Below are 16,127 nucleotides of genomic sequence, written 5' to 3'. Positions count from 1 at the left end.
CTCAATCTGTCTCTGAATAAAAAATGTTAACTTGAGTCTTTTAGAATTCCCTCTAATGAATGGTTTGCATTTGCATCAAAATGGTGTCGTCAAAATTTCACCACTTCCCAGACACGGAAAATTGCAGTCCCATATGTCTCTCTCAAACCACAATCCCATAGCTCTCTCTCAAACTACCGTCTGGAAAAACTTAGAAATAAGAAAATATAGTCAATTTACCTAGCTTTAACTTTCCATCTTATCGTGTTGTTGAATTTCTAGTTTACAGAAAGCTACGCACTCTACAATATTGCCCTCGTGGAAGGTTTAGTGCACTGTTTGGAGTCCAAATCCCCGGGGGATTCACTATTAGTAATGGGGGGATGTCACCTGCGTGCATCAAAATTCAAGAAACCCCCCTATGTACGGTATCTTACTTGCTAACCTACCCCCCTACATACGGACGTTCTCGCAATGAGCCATCCCCTCATACGGATTTCGTACGGAATGTAATGACCCACTATTTTATGTATACTAGTAACATAACAATTTTAGAAGCACATGCTTTTGCAAAATACGTGTTGTACTGCAAATGAAGAGTAGTGTATATTGTAGTATGTTTTCATTTGCAATAGATATTAAGAGAACAAACCATGAAAAGCAAAAAATATAATGAATACTAAATTAAAATAAACCAATCGTTTTAATGTAATTTGTCAAAAAACAAATAGCATTTTCCTTGTAAACTGATACAAATCTCAATCTCAAAACATATGATACTAGCCACCTACTTAGTACGCTTCCCACATGGGATTTAAGGCACATATGAAATGGATTATTCTCTAAATAAAAAATAATGCATACTCTTAAACAACCATGAAAAAATTCACTCATCAAATCAAAACACATTACAAAACAACCCATTAAAAGATTAATCTTTTTGAACAAAAACAATTATCTGTGATATGAATGCATGTCTATGCTTAAGCAAAACGCAACTTTTAAAAAAGCACCATCTGTATTTAATTTTGAGTTTGTAGATAAAATATAAATCTTAAAAATTTCACCGAAGTCTCCTTTGTATGGAGACCTCTTTCTAAAAAAAAATCAGTATACCCTTTTCTTGGGCTCCCACATGGGATTTTCATCACATAATTTTTTTTTCCCAAAAAACTGTCCACCTCATCTTGGGCTCCCACTTGGGATTTAAGGATTATCTTACACGTTAAAATCAAACACATTTTTGATAGAGTCAAAGTAATCTAACTTCAAAGTGGTGGTATGACACATAGACCCAAGGTACAAGGTATGCTAGACGTGTCTTGGCAACAAACTATAGCTCAAGATAACACGCCCGATCAAGCCATATGACCATGTGAAAAATTGAGACTATAGAATTTGTAACTACATGTAAAAGAAACTAACAATCTTAAAATCTTTAACACTTTTTATCGTAAAAAGAGACACAACTACACATTTGGTAAGAATGGATAGCTCAAGAGACCCGCCATCAAGCCATATGGATAGCTAGAAGAACTGAAGGTCAAAATCAATAGCTCAAGATGGAACACCCGGTCAAGCCATATGACAATGTGCAAAATTGTGACTATATTTGTAATTATATACAAAATAAAGACATTGTGTATGCGTGACACATAGACCCAAGGTATGCTAGACGTGTCAAGCCCCATGTGAAAAATTGAGACTATATTTGTAATTATATACAAAATAAAAACATTGTGTAGGTGTGACACCTAGACCCAAGGTATGCTAGATGTGTCTTGGCAAGAAACTATAGCTCAAGATAACACACCCGGTCAAGCCATATGACCATGTGGGAAATTGAGACTATAGAATTTGTAGCTACATATAAAAGAACCTAACGATCTTAAAATCTTGAACGCTATGATGTCACACATCCAGTTGAGACTAAGTACATTATTTATTGAGTTAATACAACACTACCACCCAAAATTGAGTATCCCTAACTTGCAAAATCTAGGTTAGATTTCGAGCTTGCCTTGAAAAATTTTGACAAAATGTGACAAGATTTAGTGTAACTACCGATAGATGCTTCAAGCTATGAGCGGATGCAGTGGAAGAAGTCGGGACTCGGATGTCAGCTCCAACAGGTCGGGATGTCAGGACTAAGCGTCACTGATCAGCAGTTCAGGACTCGGACGTCATAGCTAAATCCTAAGGGCACTGAGCAGGCAAAAATGAGTCACGACTAAAGTGAATTGAGAACTCACCCTGCATCTGGCAATCGCTTTGCTTGCAAGGTGCTAGCCTCCCATCGTGAGCGTCGGCACAAACTCCTCCTCGCATCGTCATCATCCTTGCCAAAGAAGTCTGAAAAGAGGAAGCTTAATAAGATGAGGCCCAAGGAAACTGTTGAGAACGCGAACTTGCTGTGGGAGGCAAAGCTCAAAACTACAAAACAAAGGCCTCAAAGCACGCAGTCACAGATTTAACTGATTAGTAGAGAAAAGCTAGCTTTTTTATGAGATGTATCTATAGCACAAAGAAAAAACCGTCGTTCCAGGTATACAAGACACCATCAACCAGTTCACTAGGATTAATGACACAATGCTAAAGACATTGAAGCTTCTGCCACTACAGAAGCTTGCATCGTAGTGTATAGACAAACATCTCAAGCATAGTAACAGTATATAGTTTACAAATCAACATTAATTGAAGAAAGAGTTTGTGGAAAAGCCTTCCTAACTTGAAATAAATTTGGAATCCAGCACTAGCTTGGAGTGGTGAGCGTAGATCTAAAGCCAATGTCTACCAAGTGAGGGGGGATACTAGGAAGCTAGAGAAGTTAGAACAGCAGTGGAAGAAATCTGACAACCTTCACTGAGGATAGATCTGAACATTGTTTTCAAACAAGACAATTGCACATGCTAGCTACATTGTCAAACATAAACAAAACTGACAAAAGAATCATTATACTAGACATAAATGGAACTGTAACATCATAGAAATGGCAAAGAAGGCATGAAAAAACAACATTTCATAGAATAAAATAGAATAAAAAACGATAGAATGAGATCTTAAAGGCACTCACCTTGAAGGAATTTGCAATTTTCAGCCCTTGTTAAGCATCCCAAGTAGAAGCGTCTCGTCACATGCGCATGTGTGTGTGTGTGTGTGTGTGTGTGTGTGTGTGTGTGTGTGTGTGTGTGTGTGTGTGTGTGTGTGTGTGCGCACACACACATAGACACCCCATGAATGCTACCCCATGAATACATGTCTTTGTGTTAAAGAGTCTCACCTTCTCTCTGTCGGGCAGCAACTCACAACCAGTCAATCAACTGCTGGATGCAAAGCATCCCTTTTGAGTTTGAAGTGCAACATGCTTACAGAGAAAGCTTGGATGCATGAAGGCACTGAGCAACACATAAAGTGATGTATATGTGACTAACGATGCACGTAGTATCTTAGAAAGTTCTCTTACTTTTTATTTTCAAATCAAAGAGCGAAGTTGCCCACATATGCCTATACGTGATGGAATCCTAACAATATAGGTGAGCCCACATGTGTTGCAAAGAACCGGAAGAAGGATATGTTACATGTATCTCATTCATATTACAAAAAAAATCCTTGTTTGAGTTTGCTAGAGTTAGCTCTGCATCACAAATACTCGGAGTAATTTGCACAATGGCATAGTACTCTCCATAACCAAAAAAGAAAGAGTCGTCTATTTCTCTATTGTGCATGCTCTGCATCACAAATACTCGGAGTAATTTGCACAATGGCATAGTACTCTCCATAACCAAAAAAGAAAGAGTCGTCTATTTCTCTATTGTGCATGCTAGCATTCACCATTCATTGTCAAGCTCAAGAAGCTCAAAATGTCATGGTTTTCCCTTGAAAAAAAAAAAGGCCTTAACAGCATAAGACCTGAAAAACTCACATGTAAATGCCATAAAAAATGAACAGTGTGATGCGGTTCACATTGTTGTCGGGACCTACATTAATAGCTGCCTTCATTGTGGTGAAGCTACCAAGAAGACCTGCATGATCCACCACATATACGATGCTGCTGCACAGTGACTCGAACCAAATGCCATCATTGCTCACCAAGCCTATGCTTGTTGGTCCAAAGGACTGAAAACTAAGGGTTAATGCAGCTACGAGAACAAAAAGAAGTAAAATTGAGAGCATGTGAGAGCGGCCCATAAGGTTGCTTATGCTGGCGGTGTGTGTGTGTGTGTGTGTGTGTGTGAGAAAGAGAGAGAGAGAGAGAGAGAGAGAGAGAGAGAGAGAGAGAGAGAGAGAGAGAGAGCACCTAGTCTATAAGAGAAATATCTCCTGATCCTTTACGGTGAAGATTTGGGTCTGCGGGCGAACAACTTGTTGTTTGAAAGAGACGCTTAGAAAACAGAAACGAGCACTTCGTGATCACGCTTAGCAAACAAGATCTATGTTCTTTCAGGTGCCCTTGTTACGCACCCCAAGCAGAAGCCTCTTCGTCCTCAATGAGGATGAGCAGAATGACCCCACCATTGTGTAATGGAGTAAGGTTTGAAGCTATCGCCATGCTGTCTGCTTGAAGCCAGATCTGAATCCCCTCTCTCTCTCTCTCTCTCTCTCTCTCTCTCTCTCTCTCTCACACACACACACACACACACAACACTACTGTTCTGCATACCTTGTGCTCCTCCTACCTTTCACATAAATGCTCTGTTGCTTGCTCCTGCTCTCGACCGCGTGATGCTCTCGTCCGCACGATGGTTTTCTTCAGCAAGCGCATAAACCAGTGCTAATTTTAACAACCTGGGATAACACTAAACCTAGGTTTTTTTCAAGCACTGAGGGTCAACCTTCAATAGGGCTTTTCCTATGTTTATTAGAGTCTTGTCCATCAGGTTCTCCTTTCAAGTGCCTTGATTCCGGCCTTTCACATCATATGAGCTTTGAAATTGACGATAAACTCAGCTGCAATAGGCAAAAAATAGAAGAGCTTGAGGTGCTTGCAAACACCATACAGAAAGAGGTAAATTGCAAATATGTGAAATTATTGTGTGCTTACATAGAACTTTACAGGAAGAACAGATAACCCTATTATTTTCACGCGAAGTGGGGGACATTGTTCTATGTTTTCGTGCCATATTTCTAATGTTTTTTCATGTTAAGTAGATATTGATGCTCAATGTCAAGCTTGCCGAGGCTGAAAGCCTGACACACGATGTCAAAACAGACTTGGTCAGCGTCAAGCTAGACGTAACGAATTATGACCATACGGACCACGGTCAAGCACAATGTTTTCCAATCAACTACATCCTTGCCTTTCAAGACTACAGGTGGAAAACCTTTAGGCTTCTATATAGTTTCAAAAACAAAATACCCACTAGTTTATTTAAGATTTGCTATGATGTTTAACGACTCTTTATGCCACGTTGATGGGCAACATTAATGATGACATATCATGAACAAATAGTTGGCAGTGCTAATGCAATGGGTGACGAGGGTTCTTGATATGTAAATGTCTTCGGGGGAAACCCATTGATCAACATATCATGAGATGCAAATTTCAATCCAAAATGCCGAAATGTTGAGGGAGGTAGACATTATCCAAGATTTGAGTGCCAAGAGTCCATCATTTATTGCTATATGCATCACTGATTTATTGATTTATTGCTATATGCATCACTGATTTGTTTTAAACGACAATCACAGCCTTGGAACAACACCCCTATGTACAAAAACTTTGAACTAGAGATGTTATGTGAAAAATCTGAACTACTGGTGGAAAAATGAAAATTCTTAATTCAATTGACAAGACTAGGGACACGTCCTAAGGGTGGTTACACATCACACAGCCAACGACGGGCGTGCTCACATTGATTGGTCGAGCCAAAAAGCCAACGCCCAAAAACAGGGAACCTTCAAGCGTAGCTCTCTCAGGTCGGGACTCGAACGACCTCCACTATGGAGTTTGGACACAGTAAACGATAGAGACTCGAGAGCAGGGGAAAGTGAGATGCACGGGAGGCTCTAAACTTTGAGTTTTGAGCGAGAAAATGTAACCAACTAAAATTCTACTTTTAATACCCAAAATACCCCTAAAATTTTACAATTTCTCAAAATACCTCGAATATTTTGTCATGAATTCCTAAAATGCCCTTCAAATTTTCTAAAATTCCCAAAATACCCCTTGTCATGAGATTAAATTTCTCTAAAGATAAAAAAGTTTTTGGCTTTTGATAAGAAGAGTGATTGTCTATCAATAAAATGCTAAAACTAGAATTTGAATGGTTATGTAGGCTTTGAAGATGAATTGGTTCATTATTTTTGGACATAATCACCTATTTTGTAAGGTAATATGTGACAAATTACATGCTAACGACCCAAAAATGCATCTCAATTGTCAAAAGAAAATAAAAATTAAAAAAGCTTGATCAATGTGACCAAAATAGATACATGGGTACTTTGGAAATTTTAAAAATTTGAAGGGTACACTCACATGGTACCGTACGGAAAAACACAATGAATCCCTCGGGTCCAAATCGCCCATCGAGAGCAGATTTGGGCATCGGCTTGCTCGTTTCACAATTTGTCAAGAAAATTCTATAGTTTAATGATTTGATATATGCTTTTGCATAAGGGATTGTGAATCGAACATGTTCATGCTCGGAATGGGTCTCGACGGACGATTTTGACTCTAAAATTGCTCATCAATAGTGTTTTGGAAAACTGAAAGACCCATTTCTCTATCCGTGAACTAAAAACTTGAGCCTTTTGAAATAGCGACTAATTGACTGTTTGTATTTGGGTGCATCAAAACGTTGTTGTCAAGATTTCACCCCTTCGTAGACACGAACTTTGCAGTCCCATAACGTCATATGTCCAACATGTTGGTGGCTTTGCTCATGGTTTTTAGCTCACGGGTGCCTTAGCCACTGCTCCTTGTATCTTAGCTTTGGATGTACTTAGCCTTATTTTGTTGATTTTTTTTTGCGTTAAGAATTCTTGCTTAAATTTTTCTTGCCATCTCAAAAGTACTGAGACAAAAGTACTTTGTTGATTTTTTTTGCATTAAGAATTCTTGCTTAAATTTTGCTTGCCATCTCAAAAGTATTGAAACAAAATCTAGAGGTTTTAGTTAGAATGTGTGATGAACTCCACTAGTGTTGCCATTTGAGTGCCAGGAAGTTTTATAGCTATTGCACTTCCAAAGCATGGCAATATGATTTCAATGAACGTATTGCTTGTTTAGGGATATTTTGAGCATTTCCTCCCTCTAGCTAAAAGGAGAATATAATCACAAAGAAACCTTGTCAAGGTATAAAACTGATTTTGAATATAAGAAATCATTTTATAAATATCCAATGGCATCAAATGCTATTGCTTCAGGTGAGAAGAGACAAATGTGTACAATTTGTTGAGTGCCTTTAGTTTGGTTTTGGGTTTGAAAGGAACCCTTTATTTATAGGCCTCTTTGGATATATTTTGTATTTGAATTCCGACATGAGGCTTCACCTTGTCCATTTATTCAAGAGATATTCAATTAGAAGGGATAGCAAATATTAGTATTGGCCATGTAAATATTGTTGGAACTAGGGTTGCAGAGAAACGCACACAGCTTCGAAAAGACGAAGGAAGCTCAAGTCACACAATAGAGAGTGTGTTAGTTAGTGTGCAATGGAAAGATAGATAGCCCTAGAGTGATGGGCGTATATACAATGCTCGGGGGGAAAAACCTCCTAAAGAGGGAAAAAATGCCCCGGTGGTCCTAGTGTGTTCACACACATCACTACCGCATGTATATGGTAACAAATCCCCCCTGGAGCTGGCACATGAGTAAAGGGAAGTGCCAAGCCCTCAGAACATGATCAGTCCACAAAGGGGAGTAAGCCCAAAGCTTTGCGGAAAGCTTCAAGCTTCTCACGAGACAATGTCTTTGTGAAAAGATCTGCAAGGTTATCCTATGTTGAGCTTCAAGCTTCTCACGAGACACTGTCTTTGTGAAAAGATCTGTAAGGTTGTCCTATGTTGGCACATAAGCCAAGATGATCTCTCCTAATGAGAGCCTCTCCATGACATAGTGGTAATGCACCTCAATGTTCTTTGTGCGAGCATGAAAAACTGGGTTCCTCGCAATTATCAATGCGCTCTGACTGTCACTGTAGATAGTGTTGGTAGTGTCCTATCCAACACACAAATCAGCCATAAGGCGTCTCAGCCATACACACTCAACCGTAGCTGTGAAGATTGCCCTGTACTCGGCCTCACAATTCGAAGTGGCCACAGTAGGTTGCTTCTTGATCAACCACGATATACATGAATTGCCAAGCATGAAACAAAAACCACTTGTGGACACTCGCGTGTCGAAACAACCAGCCCAATTTGAGTCCGGAAAAGCATGTACGTCTGGCTGCAATGATCCCCTCTTGGGATAAAACAAGCCAAGATGTAAAGTACCACTAAGGTAGCGGAAACTCCTCTTGACAACCTGCCAATGCTTAGACCCTGGGCGCAACCAACAACAGTTTGATAAAGAGTGACATCAGCAGGATTGCCAGCATCATGTAGATTCAACTTCAAACCGTTTCCATGGGAATGGCAATATGTTCGCAATCCTCAAGTCCAAATTTACATAGTATGTCACTTTTCTGACACAAGGAAATACCACCATAACAATGCTTAAACTGTATACCCAAGTAATGATGCAAAAGTCCCAAATCAGCCTTAAATTCAACAATATGTCTCTCATTTGGTCTAGTGATCAGCAAATCATCAACATAAAGAACCACAATGATAAGTACATCACCCTCACGCTTTACATACAAGGTGCTTTTTGTTGGACTGTTACGAAAGCCTCGTTTGACCAAATGAGTGTCAGCTTTCTCATACCAAGCACGAGGAGATTGCTTCAACCCATACAAAGCCTTCTTACATTTGCACACTTTGTCCTCTTGTACTTTTATGACAAAACTGCGAGGCTGCGTTACATAAACTTCCTCAAATATGTCACCATTCAAGAAAGCAGTAACAATGTCTGATTGATGTACATCCCAACCAAAATGAGCTGCCAATGCACATAGAAAACGCACAGTAGTCAAACGACAAGTGGGAGCAAAAGTCTCTTCATAATCTATGCCTTTTTGCTGTGCATAACCCTTTGCAACAAGTCGAGCCTTATGGCAATCGATCTCACCATCCAGCTTGCGTTTCAACTTGTAAACCCACTTCGTACCAATAGCCTCTTTGCCAGGAGGCAAATCACATAAAGTCCATGTGTCATTTTCTATAAGTGCATCATATTCTGATTGCATGGCAGCCATCCAATTTTCTGAATTCTATGCTTCATCAAAAGACATAGGCTCTTCAACTTCATGTAAGCTAGACACAACCCAAGCATAACAATCTGATGCATAAGATGCATGGCAAGAGCCTAAATGAGTACGACTAGACAAAGGTGCATCTAGTTTACTGTCACGCAAAGTGTGCACCACCCATTTTGGCATACCTCTAGCCTGCTCATTTTTAGCCCTTTCCTCATCAAGTACATCATGTACATCTGCATCAGTAATAGGCTGATCTGTAACATTTTCAGAAGCCCCCATATGCTGTACATTTGCCTCATTGGAACTTACATTCGTATTTCCTCCACCGAAAAGAGGCAACAAAGTGTCATAAATGTCTTGTGACCTACATTACTGTCATAAATGTCTTGTGACCTACATTACTGTCTCTAGTACATGACAGCAAGGGTTGAACAAAATCTTCCACAAACACTATATCCCGTGAAACCAGAATACAATTTTTTTGCAGATGATACAACTTGTAACCTTTACTTTCAGCACTATAACCAACAAAAATACATTTGAAAGCCTTATCATCAAATTTTCTGTGCTGTGTTTGTGGCACCAAAGCATATACCAAACAACCAAAAACACGCATGTGCTCAATAGAAGGCTTTCTATCATGCCATGCTTCATATGGAGTAATAGACTGCAAAGCTTTCGTAGGACACCTGTTTAGTACGTAAGTGGCACACAAGATGGCCTCAAGCCAAAAAGAATCTAGCAAAGCTTGACTTTTGACCATACATCGTGCCATTTCCGTAAGTCACCTGTTTTTCCTCTCAGCAACACCATTTTGCTGAGGTGTATAAGGCACTATACATTAGTGTTTTATTCCACGACTAGCTAGAAATGCATTGAATTCATGAGACATATAATCCCCCCCTCGATCGGAACGTAGGGTGCCCATAGTACCTTTCGAGACATTTTCAGCCATAGCCAGAAATTGTTTGAAGCACATAAAAACTTGCGGACTTTGGTTTAAGCAGAAATACCCATGCATGACTGGAGTAACCATCAATGAAAGTCACGAAGTACAAGTAATTGCCCAAGGACGGAGTTTGCATGGGCCCACAAACATCACTATGCACAAGTTGCAACCTGCATGTGGCCCTAACTAAACCATCCTTTGGGAACTTAGAATGCTACATTTTACCCAGAATACACCCTTTACAAACATGTTTGACAGGTGCTTCAAGAGGCGGCAAAGAAGCAACCATATCATATTTCTGCAAACGTAGCAAACTGGAAAATTTTAGATGACCAAAACATGTATGCCAAAGTTTTGCATCTGAAATAGCTCGTGAATCTCCAATTGCATTTGCAAAATTTCGTCCACACTTGTCCTACAACGTGACCTTATATAGCCCACGGCACAAAAGGCCAGATGCAACAACTTCATCACCAAAACTGAGATCATCAACTGTACATTTGTCATCCACAAATTTGACTACAAGTCCAAGTCTAGCAAGTGCAGATCCAGACAAAAGATTCTTCTTGATCCCAGGTACATAAAGTGCATCAACAAGTGTGAAAGAACTACCATTAGCAGTAGTAAGCACAATCTTTCCAACTCCTTGAACTGGATAAGAGGCATTGTTGGCACAAGTGATGGAATTCCCATGAGGGACAGACTCGAGAGAAATGAACAATTCACGATGTGAGGTAATGTGCTTTGTAGCACCACTGTCGAAATACCACACATGTGAATCTGCAGCAACTGACAAGCATGCATCATGGACAACAGGATTGTAATTGCACTCTGTGCTAAATTCCCATTCTGCATCAACATCAGCAACACAGTCTCCTTTCACAGAAGACTCAACAATGGCTGCATTTGTAGTGGAACCAGCATTTGCAGTGGAACCACCCTCTTTCTTCTTAGCCTCTTTGGCCTTCAACTTAGGACACGACTTGATCAAGTGATCATTGGCTTTACAATAATGGCAACGCATCTTCTTTTTGTCCTTATCACCAGAATTTCCAGACGAAGTGCTGCTAGCAGAAGCATTGGGAATAGAAGTTTTTCCACTCGCAATAGAACCATAAGAAGTGGTTGCATTGCTTTTACCACCCTTTCTTTGAGAAGCAATAAAAGACTGTTCAATTGCACGCTGTCTAGTCCTATTTTTTCTAGAAAGTGACTCTTGCAACAGTAATGTGCATAGTGCATCAAACTTGACAACTTCTGGATTTCCTTGGGTCATAAGTCTCCAAGTACTAGCAAAAGTCTGGTAAGAATGTGGTAAGGCATCAAGAACAGTCTGCACAAGGGAATTGTCCGAAATGACTTCACCTGTAGAAATAAGTTGCTCATTGATATCCTTGACACTAGCAAGGAAAGTGTCCATATCATCTTCCTCATGCATAATTTTCGACTCCAACTCTTTACGCAACAAAGCAATTTTAGCCTCATTGCGACTTGCGTAAAGACCGGACAAAATATCCCAAGCCTATTTTGCAAATTTTGTTGAACGGATGTGAGGAACAATGGTGTGCTTCACAGACAACGCAATCAATGCATGAGCGTGCGCATCCTTTACATCCCAATGAGCTTGTTCTATCGTAGGCAGAACAACTCTAAGAGCACCAATCCTTGCAGCAAGACCTGCAACATCCTCAACCTTGCCTGCATCCTCAGAACCAGGACGTACATCAATGCCCTGCATAATATTCCAGACGCCCTTTGACACAAGAACATGTTGCATCATGTAAGCCCACATAGGGTAATTGTCCCCATCCAACCTGTCCTCAACAGCAAACATCTTGAACACATTTGTGTTCTTGTCAGCCATGATAAATGTTGCACCTGATGTGAAAACTGTCTGAAAAGAGAAGAAACAAAGCGGGAACAACACGTGCTATATAGCACAAACCGTAGAAGACTGTAAGTTACATGTTATGCAGAAAATGGCACTAACAAACTGCACAAAATGACGAAACAGCCTCTGCACACCTGCCTATACTGGAAACGGAGGCTGAAATGAGCCCGAATCAAAAATCTGAGCAGACTAGGCCCTATGAGCTCACCCAAAATATTTATCAACCTGCGAATGCTCGCCAAACCTCACTATAATCGGAGAAAGTGATCAGGCGTGTGCTGGAGCAGCTACCGACTAAGCCCGGGAGGGTGTAACCTGCTCTGATACCAATTGTTAGAATTAGGGTTGCAGAGAAACGCACACAACTTGGAGAAGACAAAGAAAGCTCTAGGCACACAATAGAGAGTTACTTAGTGTGCAATGGAAAGATAGATAGCCCTAGAGTGATGGGCGTATATACAATGCTCGGGGGAAAAAACCTCCTAAAGAGGGCAAAAATGCCCCAGCGGTCCTAGTGTGTTCACACACATCACTACCACATGTATAGGGTAACAAATATCTATGTTAATGTTGACCGAAGGTGCGAGTGCGTTTGGAGTAGGTTTGCAAGGCTTTGGCATACATAGATTCATCCATATCGGGAATAAGAGTATCTAAAAAGAGGAATTCTAAGTATGAAGATTGCCATAGTAGAAAATTGCTATGCCTTGGACTCCCACCTGGCCGTATGATAAGATCTAGGCTTCGCACATGAGCTGCTAGCCAACCGGTCAACATTTCCTCGTCTAGAAGCTCCTCATTTATATCACTAAGAAGTAGCTTGTGATCACTTCTTGCTTTAGCTACAACTCGTTGACATGCTTGAATGATGTCATAATGTCCACCATAATTCATACCAATACAGAGCTGCAAGCGCTTATTTTTAGCCGTCCTATGCTCAAGGGTTTGAAGGGCATCTTGTAATGATACTGGCAAGCATGAGAGGTCTCCAATTGCACGAGCTTGGACATTGTGCCTCTTGAGGTATGATCAAAGAAAACAAAAATCATATTGATTTTTAAAGACACAATCTCAATGGAAATGTAAGCATGAATGAGAACATAGTTGCCAATTGTAATCTATAAATGTGGTTTAAGGTAGCAAATGGGGGACATGAGTACTCATGTCAACATGGTGACAAATATAGACCTATATCCTAGCAATAAATACGTGTTTTTATCCTCACAAAAACAAGGATGGTTTGACTAGAATACAAACATAATTTTTGCATGAATTTGTTCTTTGTTAAATCATAAATTTATCCAAAGAAAGCTCCAAACTACATTTAGAGGTGTTCCAAATGTCATTCACTCTTGCCTTCTTATTATGATAGAAGCTTGACAATTGTCTTCTGTTTAACTTGAAATATGCACGAAAAGCCCTTCTGTCTGGGAGTCTTTTCTTTGAAGTCAAATATATGGTACTTAACCACCTTTCAGGAAAAAAATTTGCTCATGTTTTTATTCAAATTTTTGAAGAGAGAAAACTTATGTACTCACTTGACGAGTTCGTCGCACACACCATGCATGAGCACTGTGTAGGCTTGAAGAACCTTTTGCACCTCATCCTACAAACAAAAGCAACAACATCAACATCGCATTCTTCTTTTGGTTGGTTCATGTCCCAGATGGGCTCCCATCTAGGGTGAGCATCGCCTCTAGTGGACGCGAATACCCTTTGGTTTCAAACTTATTTCCAATAAAATTAATTCACACACATATAATTCAAGAGATCGATGGTTTTGGTAAACACATTGCTCATGAGGGAGTACTTTTTAAAACCTAGGTTTTGTGTAAAACCATCGATCGATTGTGAGAATCGCCTCTAGATGAAAACTTGAAAGGTAATAAAATCTATTAATTTTAAGTATAGTCAGATCTCCTCTAAATAAGTTTGCCCTATATAAAGTTCCTAAGGTTTTAGAAAAAAAGTTATTTTCAAGCACTTCTACTCATAGAGGCCTTACTTTCAAGTAACTACTACTTGTCCATGTGTGCAACTTTGATACTAGGTCTTGCATGTGAGTCATGCCTTACCTATTCCATAGAGTCAACTAAGATAAGAGGTAAATAAGAGTGTATTCTCCAAAGAAGAAGAAGAAGAAGAAGAAAAGAGTTTTAACATCTTAGGAAACTATCCCAAGAGACCTTAAAGATCTAGCCGCCGAAGAGAGTTGAACGCAAGACCTGTTATTCAAGAGGGAAATGGCGTAACCAATCTACCACACTTGGGTAATAGAAGCATGTTATTCAAGAGGGAAATGGCATAACCAATCTACCACACTTGGGTGATAGAAGCATGTGCAAGCAATCAAACAGCAAAGTGAAGCATGTGCATGCGATAGAAGCAGTGCTCAAGAGAACCCTATTTTAGTGTAATTCCACCTGCAAATTATGAAATTTACATTTAAATTTTAAATTAACAAGTAAGAACCTTCAAAATCTAATCAACTCCCTCTAGATCTCTTTTAGTATGAAGGTTTTCCAAGTTTTTAGAAAATATTTTTTTTATTTATAGGGTAGTGCCAACAAAGCGTTGTGAGCGTGCATTACCTCAGGACGGTCCCAATTCTCAGTGGAGAAGAAGAAGGTAGTGAAAGCGGAGATGCCCCAAGCTGCAGATACCTTCACAATCTCCTTCCACGCTCTACCGCTCGCCTCGAAGGCGACCTCCGTGGGAACTGCCTTCTCTTTGCGCCAGCGGTTATGTCCGTCCAGAAAGAGGGCCACGTGGCGGGGCAGAAACGCCGGGTCCAGTCCATGAGGAAGCTGGAGGCCACCAGCTGGCCGCTGCTGATTCGCTATCAGGCTGTCCACAGTATGGCTCGACAAATTACGTTCAGTGCCAGCTGGACTTAGTACTGCTGCCGCTCTAATTGTGTTGATTCTGTTGAAGCTCTTCATTTGCGTGCGAGGGCTGGCGGCTGATCGGCGTAATATTGAATGTACGTTTGTGGTCATGCTACCAAAGAGGCAGCATTGCGGGTCGCCAGAGCCATGCTTGCCTTATTAACGCGCAGCGCACAGAAAGAGAGAGAGAGAGAGAGAGAGAGAGGGGAGGACGCTCACCTTGGAAGCTCAATTACAGGCTTCGCGCGCGCAGAGAGAGCACTCTATAGAACAGATTTAAATAGCCTTGGCTCTCCATTGAAAGACACGTGTCGCTAGATATTACTTTTTGAGTAGGCCGACATTAGATCTTAATATACCCAATAGTGACTGATAGGAATACACTCTATTTGAAATAGTGCGAGTAATAGCTTTAGTAGGTGGTTCTAATCTTTTTTGGAAGTTTTATTAAAGATGAATATGCAAAGATGCATTTTTTGGGGAGGAAGGTGTGAGTTAGAGAGAGACCGGTTTTGGAGCACAATGTTGTTGGCTTTTCTTCGGTTCTTGATGCGCAAGGGTGCCACTTGTCGTGCTTGTTCACAGGGCAAGCCTTGCATGGAGCCTCCCTCCCTCCCTCTCTCTCTCTCTCTGTGTGTCTGTGTGTGTGTGTGTGTGTGTGTGTGTGTGTACATATAGGCATGGTACGAGTCGTGAGGGCGACGACAGAGAGGGATCAAAGAGGCCTCTGTGTGTGTCGAAAGTTTTTCTTTTGCGCAATGGAAATGGGATGCTACGATAACAACATCTGAGTGGTGGATGTTTTTGTGTCTTGGCCGCACTTAGAGCATTTGGGGAGTTGTGTGGGACGATGGAGAGCAATATCAGGGCAAGAAAACAATGCAGGTACAATGCGTGCAAGGGGTAGGGGGATCCTCGCGATGGCCCAAATGGACATGGCACCCATGTGGGAATGCATTTAGCTCCTTTTCCTGTCACTTAAAATATTCCTTTTGGAATCGAATCTGGGAAATTAATGGCTTTGTTTCTAGAAAAGACCCAAATTAGTGGAGAGTAAGTAAACAAAAATGTGTCTATTTCATTAGCACTAGTCTTGTACGAAAATAGGACACTTAAGTGTC

At 40.5% G+C, this 16,127-nt stretch overlaps 1 protein-coding gene across 4 annotated transcripts; it reads right to left on the bottom strand.

The window, feature by feature from the left end:
• Positions 1 to 910: 910 nt before the first annotated feature.
• LOC147450796 (uncharacterized) lies at positions 911 to 15,251 on the bottom strand. 4 transcript variants are annotated; one of them, XM_086519830.1, is made up of 4 exons: positions 14,710 to 15,251; positions 13,657 to 13,724; positions 4,656 to 4,926; positions 911 to 2,331 (listed from the first exon to the last, which is right to left on the bottom strand). In XM_086519830.1, the coding sequence occupies exons 1-3, from the start codon at positions 15,115 to 15,117 to the stop codon at positions 4,923 to 4,925; spliced, it is 480 nt and encodes a 159-aa protein (XP_086375956.1). In that variant the 5' UTR covers positions 15,118 to 15,251; the 3' UTR covers positions 911 to 2,331; positions 4,656 to 4,922. The 4 variants fall into 4 exon arrangements, with proteins under 4 accessions (XP_086375956.1, XP_086375954.1, XP_086375953.1 ...); XM_086519828.1 differs by lacking the exon at positions 4,656 to 4,926 and having other exon boundaries at positions 916 to 2,331; XM_086519827.1 differs by lacking the exons at positions 911 to 2,331; positions 4,656 to 4,926 and adding an exon at positions 11,856 to 12,061.
• Positions 15,252 to 16,127: the final 876 nt, after the last annotated feature.

Source organism: Adiantum capillus-veneris, chromosome 9 (genome assembly GCF_014529385.1).
Source record: "Adiantum capillus-veneris isolate H3 chromosome 9, ASM1452938v2, whole genome shotgun sequence".
NCBI lineage: Eukaryota > Viridiplantae > Streptophyta > Polypodiopsida > Polypodiales > Pteridaceae > Adiantum > Adiantum capillus-veneris.
Note: the sequence above shows the minus strand (reverse complement) of the source record. Positions and strands in the feature narration are given on the sequence as shown.